This window comes from Anguilla anguilla, chromosome 6 (genome assembly GCF_013347855.1).
Source record: "Anguilla anguilla isolate fAngAng1 chromosome 6, fAngAng1.pri, whole genome shotgun sequence".
NCBI classification, from domain to species: Eukaryota; Metazoa; Chordata; class Actinopteri; order Anguilliformes; family Anguillidae; genus Anguilla; species Anguilla anguilla.
In genome coordinates, this window is record NC_049206.1 from 3,264,926 (window position 1) to 3,288,793 (window position 23,868).

Consider the following 23,868-nt stretch of genomic DNA (forward strand, 5'->3'; position numbering starts at 1 on the left):
CTCTCCCCATCCCTCCTTTCCCCCCCTGTAAATGACTAAACTTAGGGGTGTAACTAGGCAGCTGTTTAATAGGTGACTTAGTTGATGCGCCAGTCTTAACGACTACTTGTATTTTTATTTATTTTTATTTTTCCATAGATTGCGTTGTTGCCGTTCTCGTTGTTAGTGTTAATCAGTTTAACCACCAGGGTCCAAGTTGAACTATGCGGTTGTTCCCTGTACTTGGACCGGTACTTCTCTCTAGGGGTTTCGTCATACTTGTTCCTGGTTATGGTTATACACTTTGTTGTACGTCGCTCTGGATAAGAGCGTCTGCCAAATGCCTGTAATGTAATGTAATGTAATGTAATGTAATGTAATAAACCCACACGCTTTTATTAAAGAAAGTACAAAAGCATATTTAAGAAGATGACAACGGAGGCATGATCGATGCCCCCCCCCCCCACTGACGAACCCCGGAGGAGATCTGCCCCAGATCCAGTCCTCCCTGCCCACACACATACACACACACACAAACGCGCACACGCACGCACATACACACACACACACGCACACACACGCACACACACGCACACACACGCACACACACACACACACGCACACGCACACACGCACGCACATACACACACACACACACACACAGAATGCAGCAGTGTGGTGACGGTAACAGCGGGGGGGTTGTTAGTGCTGGACAGCGTGTGTGTGAGTGTGTGTGTGCGTGCATGCACTATGGTTTCATCATTCGCTCTTAAGCTATGAAACGCAGGCAGTACGCAAAGCTGAATGAGAGTTTACAAAGCGTGCTAAAAAAATAAAAAAGATTTCTACACGAATCCCGACAGAGGATATGTATATTTAACAACGACATTTTAACTGGAAATTGTCTCAAGTTGACAGCCATTTTAATAAGAGTAAGGGCAAATTTGCACATTCAGTCCTGGGTTCACAGAGTTTGGGAAACGCTGAAAGTTATCATCAGAGAGATGCTTCACAGTGCCTTTCTGGGATAAACACTCACAATGTAAAGTGTGGAAAAAAAAGTGTAGAAAAAATACAAAACTACAGAGTGCAGCTTGTGCCTGGCTGGCAGTCACACATGAAGCACCTCGCCCTGTTCTTCCCACAACCGCCCAGACACCTACAGCACCACAGCTACCTACATTATGACCAGAGAGAGTTTACTGCAGCCCCCACCCCCCAACTACAGACACACAAAGAACACAGGTCTGCTGACACTTCAGGTCTGTTCTGGAACTACAATTCCCAGCATCCTCCAAGCGCCCCCTCCAGGAAGCTTTACCATTCGCCGCTGTAGTGGGTAGTTTGCATTTGCTACGGACGCCCCCCCTCCAGGCTGGGCACCGATGCGAGGGAAGCCGCCCCCACTGGCTCCTCACCCTGAGTCAGATCCACCAGCACCGTCTCATTGGCTGCTGGCTGATGGAGGGGGGCGTGGCCTAGGCCAGGAGTGGCTGGGTTTTGAGTCGTTTCGAGGCAGGGGGGCTGGCCACGCCCTCAGAGTAGGCGGAGCCGTTAGTGGAGCGTGACTCCTCCTCCTCCTCCCCCTCCTCGTCGGCGGACGGACAGCGCCCGTTTTCCAGGCGAGGGGGCGTGTCGGGGGCTGAGGGCGAGGCGGAAGCTTCCGTCTTCACCGCCGCGGCCGCCGCCAACGCCACGGCCGCCACCTCCTCCCGGGTGGCCACGCCCAGCTCGCTCTCCTCGGCCTCCGTCTTGGCGGTGGCGGGGGCGGGCGGCGGGCGCTGGGGGGCGGCGACGGTCTCCGCGGCGATCTCGCACACTGTTGGCCCCTCCCACTCGGGGAGGTCCAATCCCAGCAGCTTCAGCAGCCTGGTCATCACCTCGTCCACGTAGCCGCTGATGCGCAGGTTGGCGTGCTTGTCCTGTCGGAGCACAGCGGTACAACTGTGACATCATCGCGCCACTACCCAATCACAACACTTCACCACCTGTGACGACTGGCTGCAGAAATTCTAACAACTGCACTGTAACACACACACACAGTAATCTGAGCTGTGGAGGGCACACACACACACACACACACACACACACACACACAGAGTAATCTGAACTGTGGAGGGCACATGCACGCACGCGCACGCACACACACACACACACACACACACACACACACACACAGACTCTCTCTCTCACACACACACACACACACAGGGGTAAATGGCATGTAAACAGCGCGCTGGTTAAGAGCTGTCACTTTCACTCACTCTTCAATCACCTGCTCAGCGAAGGCGACAGAGAGGAGCGCACGTCATCCTTTCATTTCGCCTCTGCTCCCTCTCCTCACTTCCTTCTCTCTCTCCCCCCTCCCTCTCCCCCCTCATCTCCCTTCTCTCTCTCATATCCCCTTCCTTCTCTCTCCCCCCTCCCTCTCCCCCTCATCTGCCTTCTCTCTCTCTCCCCCCCTCCCTCTCCCCCCTCATCTCTCCTCTCTCTCTCATATCCCCTTCCTTCTCTCTCTCTCCATCCCTCGCCCCACTCCTTCATTCTCTCCCTCCCTGTCTCTCTTCCCTTCTCCCTCTCTCTCTCTCTCTCTCCCCCCCCCCACTCTCTATGATGAAGCTATATCAGGTTTATGTATTGGGCCAGGAGGCCATATGCATATCCGCAGGCTCAACTCACAACACTGCCAGTTCATAATTGCCTATTCACATTCCCCACTTTCCATCATGCACCATCCCCGGCCCATAATGCATTGTGTACGCGACGGAGCGCCTATGGAAACAGGGAAGCAGGTAACCACCCCGTGATCTCTCTCTCTCTCTCTCTCTCTCTTTCTCTCTCTCTCAAATTCAAATTCAAATTCAAAATGCTTTATTGGCATGAAATACATTTGTACTTATTGTCAAAGCGCACACACAGAAACAGGAACAGGAATACAAACAACATGAAATACAAACAACATGAAATACAAAACACTGTGGTAACGACAACAATGCGATTAACAGTGTGGTAATGGCCACAGCCATTAGGTTATATAATAATAACAATAACAATAATAAAAATAATAATAATAATACTAATAGTAATAATAATAATGTAGAAAAAAGAAAATGGGGGGAAAAAGATAGAAATTAATTAATAATTAAAATAAATATTTTATTTCTCTCTCTCGCCATGGAAACCCAAACCGGCCTGCTTCAGATTGCCGGTTTATTACTTTTGATTTTTTGCCCCCCTGTGAGGAAGGGCAGGGGCTCCTGGGTAATTTCTGCTGTCCAGATGGCACCTGCTCCATCGGATCCCCAGGTCTCACGCCTGATCGCATGGCATCACACCTGTTCACACCCCGTCACCCCGTCACACCTCATCCCATCGCCCACCTCTACCTGTCTGCCCCTGTAGTACAGCTCATTAAACTGGAATCCCTGTGCGTCCGTCTTCCCGCCGCCCCGTGGCCATCGCCCCTCACAGGTACACAGAGGATCTGGGGGAGCAGGTGGCGTCTGGACAGCAGAAATTACCCAGGAGCCCCGCCGCCCTTCCTTACACCCCCCCCCCCCCCAAATTACGTTACACCGTGATGCCCTGAATGCCAGTGAGCCGCGCTGTGTTGGGTGAGTGTTCAGGCCAGGGAGCCGCGCTGTGTTGGGTGAGTGTTCAGGCCAGTGAGCCGCGCTGTGTTGGGTGAGTGTTCAGGCCAGTGAGCCGCGCTGTGTTGGGTGAGTGTTCAGGCCAGTGAGCCGCGCTGTGTTGGGTGAGTGTTCAGGCCAGTGAGTCGCGCTGTGTTGGGTGAGTGTTCAGGCCAGTGAGTCGCGCTGTGTTGGGTGAGTGTTCAGGCCAGTGAGTCGCGCTGTGTTGGGTGAGTGTTCAGGCCAGGGAGCCGCGCTGTGTTGGGTGAGTGTTCAGGCCAGTGAGTCGCGCTGTGTTGGGTGAGTGTTCAGGCCAGTGAGCCGCACTGTGTTGGGTGAGTGTTCAGGCCAGTGAGTCGCGCTGTGTTGGGTGAGTGTTCAGGCCAGTGAGTCGCGCTGTGTTGGGTGAGTGTTCAGGCCAGTGACCCGTGCTGTGTTGGGTGAGTGTTCAGGCCAGTGACCCGTGCTGTGTTGGGTGAGTGCTCAGGCCAGGGAGCCGCGCTGTGTTGGGTGAGTGCTCAGGCCAGGGAGCCGCGCTGTGTTGGGTGAGTGTTAAGCGGGGGGGTGTGTGCGGTGGGGACTCACGTGTTTGGTGGGCTGCAGGTTGACGATGACCAGTTTCCCGCTGTTGCGTTTGGTCACCAGGGGCAGGTTGGCGCTGGGCTTTATCTGCAGAGACGTGCCCAGAGTCACCGCCAAGTCCGCCCGCCTGTGCAGAGCAGGACACACACACACACACACACACATGCGCGCACGTACATACACACACACACACACACACACACACACCAGTTACTCATCAAAACTCCTTCATTTATATAACCATCATTCCATAACCATGATTTATTAAACCAGACCTTCAGATGATGGGTACATGTGAAATCTGGACATGTCTGCACCTCTGACCTCATGTACCCAAAGCCAGGTGAGATGCCCATTGAATATAACCAGTAAAACCGTCCCGACTGCACACTGGGAAACTGGTCTATCAGGACGCTGAGCACATGAACGTTCACGTGTACGTCCCTGCACAATGCCTTCCATTGACTGATTTTACTTGACAATATCCAACAAAATGTACAGAAAAAATGTGAACATGTACACTATAATGATTGCATTAATACTCAAGGACAAACACCAAAAAGTCATTTAAAAAAAGCATATTTTCATGTTGATCCTTCTGGCAGAATTGCAAATTTAATTTGAAAGGTGAATTTTGAATGTAAAAGAAACATTGGTGCATTTTTAATTCCCCTCAAAATGCTAATCAAGCCTAAAAACATTTCTTGAGGGTGCATTTTGATATTAGCCGAGGTGTGGACGGCGCTGTGAGCACGCTCAGTGCGTACGCATCACGAAGGCTGACTTATTCATTTGGAGTTCTTTAGAAATTTTAGAATGACTAGAATTTTTGCGCTCTTTAGAATCGACAGCACGTTGCTAACAGAGAAAGGTACTCAGTGCTGAATACTGATAAAGACGGGCTCCTTTTGGATCTGCCCAGCATCCTCTCAGCAGCTATGTGTGAAAAGGGCCTGTTTGGGCCGACCGATGAAAGGCTTGGTCGAAGACCAACGTTAGCTGATCGGGGGTTTTAGCGTACGGCTAAAGACAAAAGCCTGTTCCCACACTAGCCCCCCCACCCCCGCCCCCCTCCCGAGGACAGACTCCAGCAGTTACTGGCTTTGAAGAGTAAGTTTTTTTTTTCTTTTTTCAAAATTCCAAGTCGGCGTTCTACAACTCCGCCCCTTTCAGTCACCAGCAGTGATTGTGACATCAGCATTGGAATGTTCAGCTGAGAACGTTCTAATCACGTACTTGTGACATCACACCTTAAAGGGCTTTAAATGACGATCAGACCAAGGCCTGGTTCAGCGTGTAAAGATGTGGGGGAACACAGTGGCGCAAAGACACAGTGCCAGACCTCTGCTGCCCTGGTGGGCGGGGTACAGACCCCCCGCCCCCCCCCCCCCCCCCCGCCCCGCCCTCACCTGGAGGCCTCGTCCGCCCGGGTCAGGTCCCGGTCTGGCAGGGCGTCCTCCCAGTCCAGGATGGTCCCGATCAGCTTCCCCCTGGGGGCACAGGGAGGGGCGCATGTGGTGAAATCTGTCCGGGGCCAACCCGGCCCCATCCAGCACGTCCCGGAGCGAGTTACTTATAAACGTGAGGGAGAGTGTGTTTGGGGATTTGGGGGTTGGGGATCCAGGGACGGGGTGCAGTGCAGAGGATCGCTCTGCAAGTTTAGGGGAGGGGGGTGTGGTTTAGGGGAGCGGGGGCGTGGTTTTGAGTGGGGGGGGTGTGGTTTAGGGGAGCGGGGGCGTGGTTTTGAGTGGGGGGGGGTGGTTTTGCAGGCGGGGGTGTGGTTTTGAGGGGGGGGCGTGGTTTTGCGGGCGGGGGTGTGGTTTTGAGGGGGGGGGGCGTGGTTTTGCGGGCGGGGGTGTGGTTTTGAGGGGGGGGCGTGGTTTTGAAGGGGGGGGGCGTGGTTTTGCGGGCGGGGCGTGGTTTTGAGGGGGGGCGTGGTTTAGGGGAGCGGGGGCGTGGTTTTGGGGGGGGCGTGGTTTAGGGGAGCGGGGGCGTGGTTTTGAGTGGGGGGGGCGTGGTTTTGCAGGCGGGGGTGTGGTTTTGAGGGGGGGGTGTGGTTTTGCGGGCGGGGGCGTGGTTTTGAGGGGGGGTGTGGTTTTGCGAGCGGGGGTGTGGTTTTGAGTGGGGGGGGGTGTGGTTTTGCGGGCGGGGGTGTGGTTTTGAGGGGGGGGGGGGGGGGTGTTGCGGGCGGGGGTGTGGTTTTGAGGGGGGGGGTGTGGTTTTGCGGGCGGGGGTGTGGTTTTGCGGGCGGGGGGGCGGGGGTGTGGTTTTGCGGGGGGGGGCGTGGTTTTGAGGGGGGGGGCGTGGTTTTGGGGGGGGGGGGGGTTACCTGCAGGCACGGAGGCCGCGGGAGCGGATGACAGCACAGCGCCGGCCGGTGGGCTTCAGGCCCATCACTCCGATCACCGTGTCCCGCACGTACTGCCTGAAGCGGGGAAAAGACCCAAAAACACCGCGTCACACGCGCCCGCCAGGCGCCCAGCGTCCCACACGCAGCGTCCGCTAGCCACATTCGACAGAGCCCGACCGGCCACGCTCACACACCAGAGGGTCGCCACCACTAGCGCTGGGATGCGCTAGCTCGCTCGCCTGTTAGCACTGGGACGCGCTAGCTCGCTCGCCTGTTAGCGCTGGGACGCGCTAGCTAGCCTGTTAGCGCTGGGACGCGCTAGCTCGCTCGCCTGTTAGCGCTGGGACGCGCTAGCTCGCTCGCCTGTTAGCGCTGGGACGTGCTAGCTCGCTCGCCTGTTAGCGCTGGGACGCGCTAGCTTGCTTGCCTGTTAGCGCTGGGACGCGCTAGCTAGCCTGTTAGCGCTGGGACGCGCTAGCTCGCTCGCCTGTTAGCGCTGGGACGCGCTAGCTCGCTCGCCTGTTAGCGCTGGGACGCGCTAGCTCGCTCGCCTGTTAGCGCTGGGACGCGCTAGCTCGCTCGCCTGTTAGCGCTGGGACGCGCTAGCTCGCTCGCCTGTTAGCGCTGGGACGCGGTAGCTCGCTCGCCTGTTAGCGCTGGGACGCGGTAGCTCGCTCGCCTGTTAGCGCTGGGACGCGCTAGCTCGCTCGCCTGTTAGTGCTGGGACGCGCTAGCTCGCTCGCCTGTTAGCGCTGGGACGCGCTAGCTCGCTCGCCTGTTAGCGCTGGGACGCGCTAGCTCGCTCGCCTGCTAGCGCTGGGACGCGCTAGCTCGCTCGTCTGTTAGCGCTGGAACGCGCTAGCTCGCTCGCCTGTTAGCGCTGAGACGCGCTAGCTCGCTCGCCTGTTAGCACTGGGACGCGGTAGCTCGCTCGCCTGTTAGCGCTGGGGCGAGCTAGCTCGCTCGCCTGTTAGCGCTGGGACGCGCTAGCTCGCTCGCCTGTTAGCGCTGGGGCGCGCTAGCTCGCTCGCCTGTTAGCGCTGGGGCGCGCTAGCTCGCTCGCCTGTTAGCGCTGGGACGCGGTAGCATGCCTGCCGTTAGCGCAGCTGCGGAAACATGGCTACCGTTAAGCAGCGTGTGACCAAACGCATCAAAAGCACAGTGAAGCCCTGGCTCAAACAAAGGGGCACAGAGGAGGGCTGTGAAGGCTCTCAACAGGAAATAACAATCCCCCCCCCCCCCAAAAAAAAAAGCCCTGATCAGTACAGCTTTGATCAGCCCAGCAGCCAACAAATGCCTCCTTTTGGCAGCCGATGCAATTTGGATACGAAGCGCTCATCTCACATGAAAGCGCTCCCGGATAATCCCCCAGCCAATCGGAGCAGCGGGCCCGGGTCACCCCAGGATGCTGTTCACACAGCTGCAAGCTCAGCCTGCCCAGAACAGGCACGGGCGGTTTTGTGACTTCTGTCGTCAGACTCATTACGGGAGAGGAGAGCCGCTATTTGAGGTGGGAAATTCGGCAGATTCGCGCCAGGAGGGCAGCCACACCACATTAGATGCAGAAGACCGTCCAACAGTGATAGAGAGTTCGGTAATAAAGCCAAATTATGGTTTAGTTCCCCTTTCGATAAGAGGCGGAGAAGTGACACCATCACACCCGTACACTTCCTGTCTGCTGTGTGAGTTATGACGAGCAGCCGAAGCCCGCCCCCTTCACCCCACCCGGCGACGCCCACTTCAGAAGACGTACTTGCCACATTTACCACACTCCTCCACAAACATGTTCCCATGCAACTCCGAGAGCAGGTTCCTGAGAGAGAGAGAGAGAGAGAGAGAGAGAGAGAGAGAGAGAGAGAGAGAGAAACAGTTTTTACTTTTGCATGTGGGTGCGGTATGTGAAGGATAAAGTGCACGTGGGTGTGATATGTGAAGGATAAAGTGCACGTGGGTGAGGTATGTGAAGGATAAAGTGCACGTGGGTGCGGTATGTAATGATTAAAGTGCACGTGGGTGCGGTATGTGAAGGATAAAGCGCACGTGGGTGCGGTATGTGAAGGATAAAGTGCACGTGGGTGCGGTATGTGAAGGATAAAGCGCACGTGGGTGCGGTATGTAATGATTAAAGTGCACGTGGGTGCGGTATGTGAAGGATAAAGTGCACGTGGGTGCGGTATGTGAAGGATAAAGTGCACGTGGGTGCGGTATGTGAAGGATAAAGTGCACGTGAGTGCGGTATGTGAAGGATAAAGTGCACGTGGGTGCGGTATGTGAAGGATAAAGTGCACGTGGGTGAGGTATGTGAAGGATAAAGCGCACGTGGGTGCGGTATGTGAAGGATAAAGTGCACGTGGGTGCGGTATGTGAAGGATAAAGCGCACGTGGGTGCGGTATGTGAAGGATAAAGTGCACGTGCAGTACCTGGGGAAGCCGGAGCGCATGTGAAGCCCGTCCACGTTCTGGCTGATGATGTATTTGAGGTAGCCGGCCCGCTGCAGGGCCAGCAGGGCCAGGTGGGTCACGCTGGGGCGGGCCGCCTCAAACGTGGTGTCAAAGTGCGGAGTCTCGCCCCGCTCCTCCATGGTCCACACGCCGTTTGGACCTCTGTGGGGGGGGGGGGGGGGCACCGTGAGGGCTGGGGCCTGGGGCGGTAGACTGGCTGGCTGTCTAACTGACTCACTGACTGACTGACTGTCTGTCTGTCTGTCTGACTGTGTGACTGACTGACTTAAGAGATAAAAGTGCATTCTATGCCTTGTGTACGCTGATAAACAACATAATTTGTATTTCACCGCAATTACCAATTACATTAACAATCTGGACGGTTCACTGGGAACGTGACCAACCACAGCCTGGCGCATCCTAAGTGCCTGTCTATGGTGCTCGTCACACACTGCTTACGCACGTACCAGGGGAAGTGGTCACAGTGTCGCCAGACGGCGCCCACTCAATGAGAAAAACAAAAAAGCAAACAAACACAAAACTGTGGCCCCATTTGACCCTTTACAGGCGCGCTATGCAGGATTTATTTGCTCGCTTCGTTCTTGTGCTTACAATCGAAAACGTCTCCTCCTCTGTTCTCAGCCCGGCCCACACCCCCAAAACGTTTTTTTCTCTTCTGTCATGTGGCAAAGTTATGGGGTAGCTAGCTTTAGCTTTGCTGGTGATGGAACGGACCGACGTTGCTAAGACGATGTTCTTAACCGAACATTCTAATGCTGACGTAACAATCACTGCTGGCCATCGACAGCAACGCATTTCTAGAACACCGACATAGAATTCTGACAGTACATTCCAAGAAGCCGACTTCAAAGCACTAAGAATGTCTTAGAATGTCCCCCCCCCCCCAAAGAGCACATGTGCTCCTAAGGTGAAAAATTTAGGAGCTCGCAAATGCATCCCAAATACGAGAAGTGATCCTGTAATAATGTCTCCAGTCAGCACACGTCCATTTCCAGGAACACATGCTCCTAAGATGGGAGCACTGTTGAGCCCCGGGGGGGGGGGAGAAAGAAAAAGTTAACTCGGCCTTCACTAGTTCCCTATTTTTTATTTATTCGCCTCCTTTGTCCTGATAAGAATACGCCGGTTTCCACGGCAACTCGGAGAACGAAAACGGCCGGTTGGATCTGGGCCCAGCGCTCAGAACACGCCGTTCTGCCACGGCGGGGGGGGGTGGGGGGGGAGGGGCGGGCGGGACGCAAAGGGGCGCGGCGGAGAACTGCGAGGAGAACGGCCTCCCGCCATCTCAGAGCGCGCGAAGCCTCCGTGTTCTCCCGCACGCCGCCGGGGACCAGGAGCGCGAAAATACACACACAGCGCTCAGCGGGTCCTTAAAAAGAAAAACATAAATGCGCTCACAGGCGAACTTCGTAACGCACCGCCCCTTCACCAGCTGTGATGACTTGCCAGGTTTCATAATAATCACAACAACAGTAATGACAGGAGAAGACAAAGATGACAAAAACACTAAAAAGCCAAATATAAACTGAGAATACTTATACTAGTTACTATAGTTAATAGTCCAGTATATAGAATGAATATACTGACCATATGTAAATGGTCCTATGATGAAGCCCAGACAACACAGCGTAACCAGTTCATAAGACCACACACTTTGCAGTATAAGTGTACTCAAATCCACAAGAGGTTTGCGTTTTCCTCATACAGGACACAGCTGCATTTTAAAAACAAATAGTGCAATTACACATGTAAAACCAGAAAAAACACGTACTGTGACATTCTTGCACTTTATATGACGTTACACTGCAAGGAAGGGTACACACGACCACAACTGCAGCGGCGAGAGAATTTGCCACTGGTCTTCTGGAGAGCAAAACGCTTAACCAAGTACCATGGTGATTCGCAGTCCAATCAATCAGCCCTGTGACCAGTTTGCAGGCTGCCAATCAGAAGCCAGCGTCCAATGTGACACTCCGTGTCTGACCTCAAGCTCAGGCATTTAGACGTAAATTGGTTTTGCATCAAAAAAAATCAAAAGAAAATCGAACAAATTGGGAAAACGACAGGCACGCGAATCGGCCTCGCGGATTAATGAACGCTTTTAATGCTGAGAGCGGTGCTTGTCCGGGGTTATTTTTGTTTTAAATCAACACGAAGTCAAGGAGCACTACGGACCACTTTCACAGCCTTGGAATTCTTCCTTTTTATACCCCCACCCGAAATCACGAGCCCGGACCCTTCCAAACGGCCCGGCCGGCTGACCCCACGCAAGCGCACCGAGTGGCGGGAGGAGGGCACCTGGGGGGTGGGGTGGAGGTGTGCTCAGCTGGGACGCCCGAGTTTTAGGGATTAGCCAGGTGGGGTGGGGGGGGGTGGGACGGAGGGGATGTGCTGCTGTTTTTGGCACGCCTCCAACACCCTCTGACCCATCCCAGCATGCAACGGGGGCGTTTGACGGACGTTTTCCTGCTCACAGTGGAGGGCGCCAAATTTCGGTCAGTCATCAGAATAAAAAAAAACATATAAGAACGTAAGAAAAACTGATGACGAGAACAGGACGTTCAGCCCAACTCGCCTCGTCTTTATTTACTTACTTTGTTTTTTTTAGCTCGCTTGCTACTGCAATGGAGGTGAAGAAGCACAAGCACAGCAAAGTGAAACGACACACCGACAGGGCTCGCCCAAAAACCAGAGTCGACCTCGGAACTGCTTTTCAACAGCTGAAGTTCACAAAGGCGATGAAAGTCGGTGTGGAGGTGGCGTGCTTTCTGTTGGACCTGCAGGTAAGGTTACCTCTAGCTATCCAGCTAGCTATGTTGGGTTGCCAGATTACTGCACCTCCCTCCTCCTAAGCCTGCCAGGCTGTGCCATATAGCCACTGCAGATGATTCAGAACGCTGCTGCCCGACTCGTCTTCAACCTTCAAAGAGTCTCCCACGTCACCCCCCTGCTGAGGTCACTCCACTGGCTACCGGTCGCCGCCAGGATCAGGTTCAAAGCCCTGACCCTCGCCTACACTGCAGCCAGCAGGACAGGCCCCCTCCTACCTACAGGACACGGTTCAACCCTCCACGCCAGCTCGACCGCTCCGCTCTGCGGCAGCAGGGCGACTTGCACCTGCATCGTTATCTTCCCTGTAGCTCACAGTCACGCCTCCGAGTTCTACTTACCATAACTTTCTGACCAAGCCAATGCTTACCGTGTGAACTGTACTCGATGAGTTCACGGCTGTGGATACCTGTTACATACTGAGTATCGCACCTAATCGTACCTGTGTTTTGTAGTTGTTCCAATGACCTTCAATATGCAGTTATTGTATGTCGCTTTGGATAAGTGTCTGCCAAATAAATGTAAAGAGTGAGCGAGGTTGAATTTCGAAGAGGGACACTTCTTTGATTGTAAACACAGGACCAACAGCAAGACAAAAAAAAAACCCTTCATAGTATCATTTTAATGACAGACACTCCTGTTTCAATGGCCACTTGCAATTCTCGCAAAAATTGGACCAACTGAACCAGTAAGGTCTGTCAAATTATCATCCAATGTCTCCCCCTGGTGGTGGAAACGAGTTACCACAACATATTCATTTGATACCATCCATGAAAACAGGTGATTTTTTCCACAGGGCACAGTAAAGAAATAAAACCAGCTGCATTCCGATATAATTAAAAATACATTCTATACTGCCTCGGACTGTTTTTCAGGGGGTTCAGTGTGTGTGTGTGGGGGGGGGGGGGGCATGGGGTATGGAGGCTTCTGAAGACAGGGGATGGGGGTTTTACCTAAAATCTGGGATCCCAGCAGAGGTGCTGATCCCGGCGCCTGTATGGACCACCATGTACTGGGACTCCTGCACCAGCTGAGCCAAAATGGCCACCTTATTCTGCAGCTCCTCAGGAGAGTCAAACACCTGGGGAGAAGCACACACACGGGCACACATAAACACGCGCACACACAGGCAGATACACACACGCATACACACAGGCAGATACACACACACGCATACACACACACAGACAGATACATACACACGGGCATACACACACAGACAGAAGCACATGTAAACACACACAGACGCTTTAACGTGTTTTAAGTGTAGAAGGTCGGGTATTCTACCGTTCCACTTAAGGGACGGTACAGAAAACATAGGGTAGCAAGGGGACACACAGCAAAACATGACAAAAAGTTAACCAGGGCAACATTTTCATTTGATGAGCACTTTTTGGCATGGTGGTCAGGTTTGGACAGAGATAAATGCATTCGGGGAAACCCCATTACATTATTACTAATCCGAAGCTGCTAGTTAACATACTTCAGTATCGATACAACAAAACATGTTAGATTATCACACAGCCTAGTTGCAAACTGAGTCAAAGTCAGGCTAGTAAAATCAAGAATCAAAAGCACGCTTATATTTTCTCTTTTAACACCAAGTCGTCAGCAAGTAAATAGCCAGTGAAGTGAGTGAGTAACGTTGCAGAGTATGCAGCTAACCTAACAAGCTAGCTAGCTAACGTTACCTCGTATGTTTCACAAATTTATAAACGAACTTCAATTTCTCGTGTTAACTATAACTGTTAAATGCATAACAATGTAAATTTGGATGACGTGTGCAGACTACCTGCAACAGATAATTTTATCAGGAGCATATTGTATAAATGGGTTCCATTCACCAACAAATGTGCATGGCTAGCTAGCTAATTGCACGAATACTGGACCGGAATAGAGAGATTCGAATCTGATGTTTCAGGAAAGTCCGAGGCTGCGGCCTATTGCGGTGCTTCTTACCTCCGGAAGCCCACATACGCCTTTGTTTGCGTAAGGCGATAGCCCTGCTGCGTAGTTAACCGACATCGCCGGAGTGCTCTTGAAAACTGATTTTTTTTTCTCTCCGCGAAAGTTTTGCACCTACTGAGGTTATTTTACTGTTGAAATCCAGCGAGTGGTCGCCCCTACATCGCGCAAGCACCGCCACAGTGACCGGCTACACTTTCGCAGAATTGTGCAGACGGTCAACGTCACTGTCTGCGCAGGGAACGTGAGGACGGACAGCTTTTCCACAGGCAAAAGACTTTCTGCGCAGATACTCCGATAGCTTTCCGGTGAATGAAAGATCGGTCAATTGATGCAACATACACTGAAAAAAGCAACTAAATGCGTTGATTGTTTTTTGTTTCAGCGTACTGTGCTTAGCTAGTTAGCCGAGTGCTCGGCCATTGATGCTGCTACTCTTTCTTTGAAAGACAGATTAAGACATGGATTTTGTGTTCGCGGATTACCCAAACAAAGAGGTACAGTGACCTGAAATCACACGACGTTATTAGTATTAGTGAGGCTGGTCTAAATATTCGTACGTTGGTGTCGAACAGCCTCAGCCACACCACAAGGGGGCAGAGATAATTAAGAGAGAACGCATGCATGTCCTTCTGCTATGGAGGACTAAACGTGCCAAAATGTAATAAATGAATAAAAATGGACAGACAGACAGACAGACAGACAGACACGCACTGGCAGGCGCGCGCACACAACACACAGACAGACAAACACCTAACGTCACTTACTGTCATTTTAATTATAGGCATTTACTTAAAAAAAAAAAAAAAAAAAAAACGAATCCATAATCTATCATCCATATTGTACATATGTTTATCATGTAACCTGTGCTAGTTGTGCCTATATTTGTCATGCCAAAAAAGCACTTAGAAATAGAGAGAGACTTTTAAATCTCCTTTATTGTACAGAACAAAAAAGAAAGAAAATAAGACCTACTTGTTCACAACATTATCAGAAATTACCACACACACACACACACACACACACTCAAAAGAAAACCTGAAGCTCAGAGGAGATCACGACTGCTGAAAATAATGCCAGCCCAGATTCTTTAGGCAATGCAACATACGGGCAAATGCAGTTGCATGAACCAGTTGACTGTGACATCATTACATGGAGATTCCGTGTTGCGCAGGGCAACTCAGTTGCACCCAGATTGCAGGGGGTGTTGCACTATGAAATCTAGTCACCACCGCCGCCAAGTTTTGGGCAACGGAAATTACATCCGTGTTGCATCGCCCAACGCCAGCCTCAGCTAGCCTGATCCTCAGCTTCGTGATCTTAACATTGCGAGTTCTGTCTCCCCCCGAAACTTTCAAATTGGTGCAATATAACAGCTGGATGGAGACCTGTGTAGCTTCAACCAATCAGCAGGAGCAGGGCACGTGGGGATATGACCGCTGGCAATTTATACTTCTACTCATCCCTGAATATGGTGACAAATTTTTTGTCAAGCTGGCAACAGACGACCGAAATACAGACATCCAGGCGGGCCAGCTCAAACCACGCCATCGTCACGGCAACCGGCCTGCCTCAAACGAGAGCGCGCCCAAACGGTTCGTCAACGTTCTCAGATCGCGCCGGCGGCTGCGGTCGCCTCATCGATTTTATGTCTGGCCCCCCAGCCCCCGCCGCCCCCTACCCCCCCCCCCACCCACCCTGCCGGAGGGGCCTGGTGAAACACTAATGGCCCTGGTCAATACCGTACGCCGCGCTATGAATCCCTCGCCACCGCGCTCCCAGCCCGCCTCTATACCCCCCCCCCCCCCAACCTGCCAGTCAGCGTGCGCCATGCTGTACATACGCCGCGTGACAACGGCTCAACCCCCCCCCCGACAACCGCTCGACCCCCCCCGACAATGACTCGACCCCCCCCCGACAACTGCTCGACCCCGCCTGTCAAAGCCACACGCCGGGACCAGCTGGCGCTGAAGAACATCGCTTTCCGCACTAGCCCATCAATAGACCACTGGCTGTGATGTCTGGAAGAAAGACTTGGAGAGCTAACTTGTACCACCGCCGCCGCCGCCGCCCCCCCCCCCCCCCCCACTCTGAAAGGTCTGGTCCGGGCTTCAGAATGACTGTTGAAGCTGATCACTCTGTGCCACTAATGAATTTATCCCCCCCCCCCCCCTCCAAGTCCCTGTCCTTATCCCCCCCCACCCATACACACAGGTTTGACAGGGAGGCAGGGAAACATGTCACCCCAAATATTTTCAAACTGGCCCCTAGGACTGGCCAGTGTGCTTGTGAGACTCGACGCTGGACAATGCGAAAATGTCGAGCGTGTAATGTCTCTCCCAGAGTCGAAATTAAACCTTTGCCCGTGTCCGTCCTCCAATTACACCCAATATTAGCAAGCAAGCAAGTAGCAAGAGCAAGATCCAATGTGCTGTGGATCGACTCCAGATGACTACAGAATGATAGAGGTCCTTTCCTTTCTTTTTTTTTTTTTTTTTTTTTTTTGCTTAGCTCCTTCCTTTTCTAAATATTTTCCTCGAAGAAGCAAATAAATTTGTCAGAATAGACTAATTTAAGGACGGTGATGTACAGCACCATTCTGTCCCTGTTTAAATCAGAGGCGTCTAGCTCCAGTCATGGAGGGCTGCAGTCTTTGCTGTTTTTTTTTGTGTGATTTCCATTCAATCAGCCAGCCTGGGAAGCGAGGTGTGCGGACTCATCAGCCAATCAGTGACTTAAAATAAGCACTTAAGTTGCAGGAACACATCAAAAAACCCGCAGACACAGCGGCCCTCCAGGAGTTGTTCCCTGATTTAAATGATGCCCACAATGTGGATGCTATTTATTTTGTTGAAAAACAGGAGGCACTTTTGGGTTAAACTGTAAATGCCACTGTCCCCCTGCTCTTCCATTCCCAGCTGAATTACACAGTACCACAGACGTTTCCAAATAGCACGGCCTTGTGGGCCACTCACAGTCAGCAGAGTCCTCCACTGAGCTTCTCATCTGTTAATTTCCCAGCTTTTCTTACCTTTGTGACCACACCCACAGAAATAACCACGCCCACACAATTAATCACACCCACACAAATAATCACACCCACTGAATATTTATTACAATGTTGCTTATCTTTCTCTTTCATAGGACTTCGCACTAACCTGCCATTAATCTAAAATCTAACTGGTGATGTGTGTGTGTGTGTATGCGCGTGCATGTGTGTGACAGAGAAAGATTGGTTATTAGACTCAGACTAGCACTACAGTGACACTGCACTTTTCTTTCTGTCTCTTTCACCAATAACCGGGGATTTGACTGTTTGTGTTTTAGCCTTTATTGATTGCGTATGACTGAGAGGCCCACTGTATTAATAACTGTACCGCTGTCTGCACGCATTGTGTTTTAAGCGTTAGCTGCCCAGGGAAGACAGATGAAATTTAGCTTGATGGCTAATTCTGGACTGGCAAGGGACTCTGCGCTGTCAGTCAAATAAAGACATAAATAAAGAGATAGGCTACACTATATACGTCAGTTCAGTTCCTAATTAATGTCACTGCGCGTAACTGTAAAGTCCATAAGTCCATGTGACATATTCACGCCATTGCTGTTCTTTTCTTGAGCAGACCAGCGTGCAGCTCAGTGAGTTGAGCTCTTTGAAAACGTGACGACCGAACCGTGGAGCTTCCCGTCACTGACTGGCTGCACTACCGCAGGTCCGCCGGTGGGTGTCGCACGAGTGCGGCTAATGAGACGATCACAGGTTTTTTTTTCTTTTTTTTTTTCTCCCCACCCCTCCCTCTACCTACCACTCCCGCCCCCTTTTCGTGTACTAAGTGCGAGCGAGCGTGTTATGTGTCGGATAGAAAATGAGTTTGAGTTTCCAGCTGAGTGCTTGCTCTCGCTCAGTGTGTGTGGCGTTATTATAATCCCGCTCCGTTCCCCAGCGCACAGAATGGCCAGATTCACCCAGACTGAGGCGAGACGGCAGCAGCAGCCCCAGCAGCCCAGCCTGGTTTTCACTGGACCGGGGGCAGTGCCGAACCAGCCTCCACTACTCCTCATCCAGCACCAGCACCCGTACGCCCAGATCACGTTCCCGAAACCCATGAACGGGTCAGAACCGATCTCCATACATCCGACGGACGGCGGCAACATGAAAGACCAAGATGCCATAAAACTGTTCATCGGGCAGATACCGCGGAATCTCGAGGAAAAGGACCTGAAACCGCTCTTTGAACAGTTTGGTAAAATCCACGAATTGACAGTTCTGAAGGACCGCTACACTGGGATGCACAAAGGTAAATGCGCGCGTGCCTCCTGGAATCCTGCGTGGTACGGTTCGTGCTGTAACGTTGACAGTTCGTCACATATGTGCGTATGTGCGGGTTGGCATTTGAATGTAGACAAGTCAAGTTGATCTTTCCACTGACTTGCTTGCTCGATATTTTATTCGATCTTCGCTGCATTTATTTTTCAGATTTAACGTGCGTGACAAGTGTCGTTTTCTCGTGTGAGTGAATCGTTGTTTCATAAGTTATGCATATTGCTTGCATCAAGATGAACAATTATCGTGCCCTTCTCCGCGAGCTCATGTTGCTCATATTTCCTAAACGCACCGGTACTCCGTCGGGAGAAATATCAAGCAGGTAGCTGTCACGAATACAAAATGTTTTCTATTTTACGAATTAGTGGACAATATCCTATTAACCCGTCATGTGAGCTGATGTGGGCTCATTTAAATTGTTCAACATTAATATCTGAACAACGAAGAAGAGGGCGTGTATAATTGTTATATTTCAAAATGAGTGCTATTGAAAGTGTTCCCACCCATCTCCCCCATCTTGTTCCCGTACAACATATTTATTTTCCGAAAAAACTAGGGCAGAGTCGCCAGTGAGATTTTTTTTTTTTAGAGAGCCGTCCACGGCTTGTCCCAGGATTTGAAGAGGGGGGTGGGGCATCTTTGACATACACACTTCGTAAACCCGAACACCGTGTTCTAGCGATGCTTTTATACTGAAAGCATCACGAAACAAACCTGGGAGTAAAAAAACAGGCTCTCTCTGGTCCGTTAAAGCCCGTTTGCCGCCAGCATTAACAGTGCTTCGCTCACCCCTCTCGTAAATACGCGGCTAGCAAACCAAAGATGACCATGTTCCGATTAGACATTTCCAGAGCTGTCCAAGGTACAGTCGACATACGGCCGCCATTGGGTGAGCCTTCTGGAGCGCATACGAGCGCGCATGATTAACAGGCCTCTTAATTACATTACAAACGACAAAAAAAAAGGCTTCAAACAGAACCAGAAACAAAATCGTTGCATTTTAAACCGTTGCGTGGGTGCATCGCCCTAAAGAGCGCAGTCAAAAGAAAATTCGCGTCACGCGCCTACAGTAGTCGCTGATGTTCGGCGGAACGCACAACAGCTATCTGTTCAGACATTAATAAACTACTCGCATACAATAAATGAATTAATTATCATCCTTCCCCGAGGCGGTTGCACAAAAACAATGGCAAGTCTTACCTCAATACATTTGTGCGCTTAAATAAACTGGCTATATTTTACACACGATTTAATGCATATTTGTTAAAACAAATTATTTTAGGGTAGATCTATCTTCCTAGAATCTCAAATGTCAGAAGTGTTATATTAATGTAATGTTAAAAAAAACCGCTAAGGAAAATCGTAACAACAACCACGTGCAATAAACATTTCAGAAATTAAGCGAATAAACTGCATGTTTTGATTGGTCAGAATATTGAATAAACTATAGGTGGAGTATATTTGCTTGTAAAACACGTACACCTTTATATAGGCTAAATTTAAAGTTTTAAATCGTTAAAGTGAATAACGCCGTAGGCTACCTCCCGCGTGAATCGGCAGAGAGCAGATATCAGAACCCAGAGGGCGCGATGTGGAGCTGAAGCCATGGTTGGATTTATGGGGGAAGGCGAGGAGCCAAGGCCGTTTCCATTTTCCATTTTGGCCAGAGATGAAAGCAGTAGGCTACTATGGCATAAACAGGGGGGGGGGGGGGGGGGCAAACATAATCTAAATCTAAATTTAGATTATGTTTTGCTGTGGTTCATTATTAGATGTCCTAGTTTCCTTCTCAAAGTATGTTTTTTTTTTTTTTTTTTAAGTATATTAATTTCTACCACAAGATTACAACGTTACCCTTTTGACCGTGGCGTTGAAGTAAAAACCTGGAGTAGACCGAAATTTAATTAGTTTGAAATAAATGGCCTCGAAACCAAACCCAGAACATGACAGGTACTGTAAATCCACGGGTACTCGCGTCTGGGAAACTACAATAATGCATGCCCTGATGTATGCGCGCACGCCCACGCACACGAACACGCACGCATACGCACACACAGGAGGTCAGGCTTTCGTGCAGGCTCTCGGGGATGGAAGAAATTCAGGCAGGGAGTGATTCAGCAGAGAGTGGTCAGGCGGTACAAATACTGCCGCTCCACCAGGGTGTCAATATTAAGTTAGCGTCGACGGATGTGCGGTAATGCATTCAAAAGCGCGCGCGCCCGCGCGAGATATCGCCCCGGTAGTCCGCGGCCGAGAAGAAGAAGCGCATTAAATCACAGGAATAATCTAATGAAAAATTTATTCCGATATTCCTTTTTATATCCAGCCTGATAGATGGGCCGTGAGGAGGGTCTGCTGTAACGTGAGAGAGAGAGAGAGAGAGAGAGAGAGAGAACAGAGAACTCACATGGTTCTGAGGATTCCCGATGGTAGGAACCTGCAGCCATGCCGTGATGACTTGTGGCCTTCCCTCGAATCCTCGCCCCTGTCCTGACAGAAGAAGTCTGCTCATACAAATCTTCTTCCGTTCCACTGGATGAATAATTTAAATGGGAAACAAAACTTACGTCCACATCCTGGAACAGAGCCACAGATTCATAAATTCATATTTTAGCATTTTCAACAGTCCCTCTCACTGGGTATTGTTAGTGTGTCTTTTCAGAAATATACAATACATACACGCATGCAAGCATACATAAATGCATATCTGCATACACACAGATACAGACACACACACGTAGATACATGCACACACACAAGTGTACTGAGTGATAAAGTAACACAGTAGAACTGACATACAAATACATAAGCAGAATCTTGCAAAAAAGTGCACACACACCTACATACACATACACATGCACACGCACACACACTCTCTCTCTCTCGCACACACAAACACATTCTCTCTCTCACACACACACACTCACTCTCTGCCACACACACACAGTTCTCTCATCTCTTGCATTAATGAGTCACAGCTCTTATGCTGGAAGCAGGTTGCTAATTTGATTTGATTATTATCCACAGTGAAGGCCTTTTACCTCCGTCCACCCACCCCCCCACCATACGCGCACACACACACACACACACATAACCCCGCCTCCCTTCCCTAGCACCAGCCTCAGCTCACCCAAGTTTACCTGCAATTTATCATGCAAAATGATGTTGGCATGCATTAGGGTAGAGCAGGGAGAGATTGTTAAACAAACAGGGAGAGAGAAAGAGAAAGAGAAAGAGAGAGAGGGAGCGAGGGAGCAATAGACAGAGAGAGAGAGAGAGAGAGAGAACAACCAGAGTCAACCAGACCCCATTACTTCAATAACAACCCTCCATTTGCTTGGCACAGAAAAATCTGTAAGGAAATGAGCAAAAGGGCCTCCTTATGTAACATGCAGTGAGTGTGTGTGTGTGTGCGTGCGTGTGTATGTGTGTCTGTGTGCGTGTGTGTGTGCGTGTGAGAGAGAGAGTGTGTGTGCGTGCGTGTGCACTTGTCTATGCATGTGTGTGTGTGTGAGCATGCGTGTGTGTGTGCGTGTGTGTGCATGTGTGTCCGTGCTTCAGCTGGATTTGACAGGAGCCGATGTCTGTTGGAGCTCAGATCCGCACTCACACTGATGTAGGGGACTTTACCTCTTACTTTTAGAACAATCATTTACCTGCCATTTACTCGTTCTCTTTTCTCATTGGTGGAGGTCGTTGGAGACTGCTGGCATGTGAACTCAATGTCGCCGGGCCTCACAGTCCTCAAAGTTTTTTTTGACGCTTTGGGGTCATGACAACAGAGCCAGCCCCAGGGCCACCAAAGCCCTGGGCCTGGCTCTGTTTCGGGGGGAGACACGTTTGCCTTATTGCACGTATCACGGCACAAATATCACCAAGGGGAACCAAGTCACTGAGAGGAGGACGTCAGTTAAATGGATGTAATGTAATGTAATGGTAGTAGCTGTAGAATTTGCGCCAATAGCAAATCCGCCATATCGTCTACGGCTCAGGAATTCTTAGGCCCGCCTATAATGGTGTCCGGTGCTTGGGTATGCGAACAGTTGCTCCCGCGCGCTGTATTTCATACTCCGGTCCAGGCTGCCTGCCTGTGCTTACTGTATCTGACTTGCGCGCGCGCGGATCTCCATTTCGCGGTGTTTACGGCGCACCGGGAGGGCAGTTCCGCGGTGATTGATGTCGCTGCGCGGTCGCTGGCGAAGGGAAGCGCGTTCGTCTCGTTTTATGAATCACGTCCGCGCTCTCAAGACACACGGCAGTTGGGCAGGACTCGGACAAGTGGGGAGAACGGCCGGTGCCTGCCCAAGTGTACCTCAGTTTTTTTTTTTTTAAATGTGCTGAATCATCACTGGGTGGCAGAGGACACGTCTTCCCTCCTCCCCGAGTCGGACGTTCCTCGGTTTGGAATGTCATATACGGGAAGCGCGCAGACGTTCCCTGCAGCAAATTTTATTTTATTTATTTTATTTTATATTTAACGGAAAATAAACAGACAAATTAAAAAGGCTCAGAGGATGTTGAGGCTAATGTTGTAAAAAATGTATAAAACTAGGGAGAAAAGCGTGTTTGGTTACACGCGCCGAGCTTTATAAATCGGGTCTCATTTTAGCTCGGATGTAATCATCAGCTGACGACACCGTGTTCTTTCAAACTGCGCGACTGCTCCAGAGCTCAACACGCTCGCTTCGGTTTTCATTATTTAAATGCCAGCACTAAATGTATCCGAGCGGACATTCGGCCAGCTTTAAGACGGCTGTGTCAAGCGCTCCCCGGGCAAATATAAATTCTTGGCACAAGCAATTAAAAACTTTCATATATATTTATTATTTTATTTCATTAAATCACCCATCGCAGTTCTTAGAATACAATACATCCAGACAGTTGACGCTCGCTAAGTATATGCGCCTATGCGTTCAGTAACGTTGAGATTTAGAGTTAGCAGGGAAAAACGAACACTGTTGTTGTTGTTTGGTGCTGTGGAGCGGAAAACCTGTTGTACCTCGCGCTTAGATTACCTTGCACTGGCTTTTGGTCTCGTATGTGATTTATGGAAGCTAAAGCTCAGTGATGATATATTTGGGGGGGGGGGGGTTAGTTGGGGAGGGGAGGTGGGGGGTGAGTGTAGGGCTAGCCCCCACCCCTGTGTGCTTTTAGCATGGTGCTTGAGCGGCACAGACCTGTCTATTTTAGGAGGGAGGATGAAATTACAACAATGAGGGGGCTGTCATAATGCAATTGCACAGGCTCATAATCCATCTGCTGTTCTGCAGGGGTCCCTGGGGGGAGGGGGGTGGTGGTGGGGGGGTTAACTCCTGCCTCTCTTCATGGAGCGATTAAGAGATTCTGTAGTTCCATCTCTCACAGCACTCCAGTTCTTTTTTAGGGGTCCCCCCCCCCCCCCCCCACCCCACCCCACCCATCCACCCAACCTTGACGTATGTCACATCACTGTCCCATCGCTAGCCAATGGTGCTGGGTACCAGCCCTAAAATCGGTGCTAATATTTTACCAGCTCCATCTTCAGTGTGACCCCCCCCCCCACCTTTGTAATGATGTGCTGAGATCAGGGGAGACTCCGGTGAGACTCTGCGCTGAAAATGGCAGCGCGGGGCAGAGCAGAACGCAGGCGTCTAAGCTGAGCACAGCGCAGAGCGCGGCTATGAATAGAATCCCTGGCATTTCCGAAAATAGGTTACACTGCCGTCTCTGTTCTGCTGGTGTGACATCACAGACTACCTGTCAATGCCCCC

At 51.0% G+C, this 23,868-nt stretch overlaps 2 protein-coding genes across 2 annotated transcripts in view; one reads left to right on the forward strand and one right to left on the reverse strand.

The window, feature by feature from the left end:
* Window positions 1-880: 880 nt before the first annotated feature.
* sirt6 (sirtuin 6) lies at window positions 881-14,339 on the reverse strand. The gene is made up of 8 exons (XM_035421368.1): window positions 13,792-14,339; window positions 12,786-12,913; window positions 8,962-9,144; window positions 8,294-8,353; window positions 6,520-6,615; window positions 5,600-5,680; window positions 4,194-4,317; window positions 881-1,901 (listed from the first exon to the last, which is right to left on the reverse strand). The coding sequence occupies exons 1-8, from the start codon at window positions 13,855-13,857 to the stop codon at window positions 1,458-1,460; spliced, it is 1,182 nt and encodes a 393-aa protein (XP_035277259.1). The 5' UTR covers window positions 13,858-14,339; the 3' UTR covers window positions 881-1,457.
* A 3,289-nt stretch (window positions 14,340-17,628) lies between these two features.
* The window catches only part of zgc:165603 (uncharacterized protein LOC571425 homolog), a 73,838-nt gene continuing 67,598 nt past the window's right edge, over window positions 17,629-23,868 (forward strand). Inside the window, exon 1 of the mRNA XM_035421371.1 lies at window positions 17,629-18,092. Within this exon, the coding sequence (XP_035277262.1) occupies window positions 17,645-18,092 (448 nt within the window). The 5' untranslated portion in view covers window positions 17,629-17,644. The remainder of the gene's footprint in view (window positions 18,093-23,868) is intronic.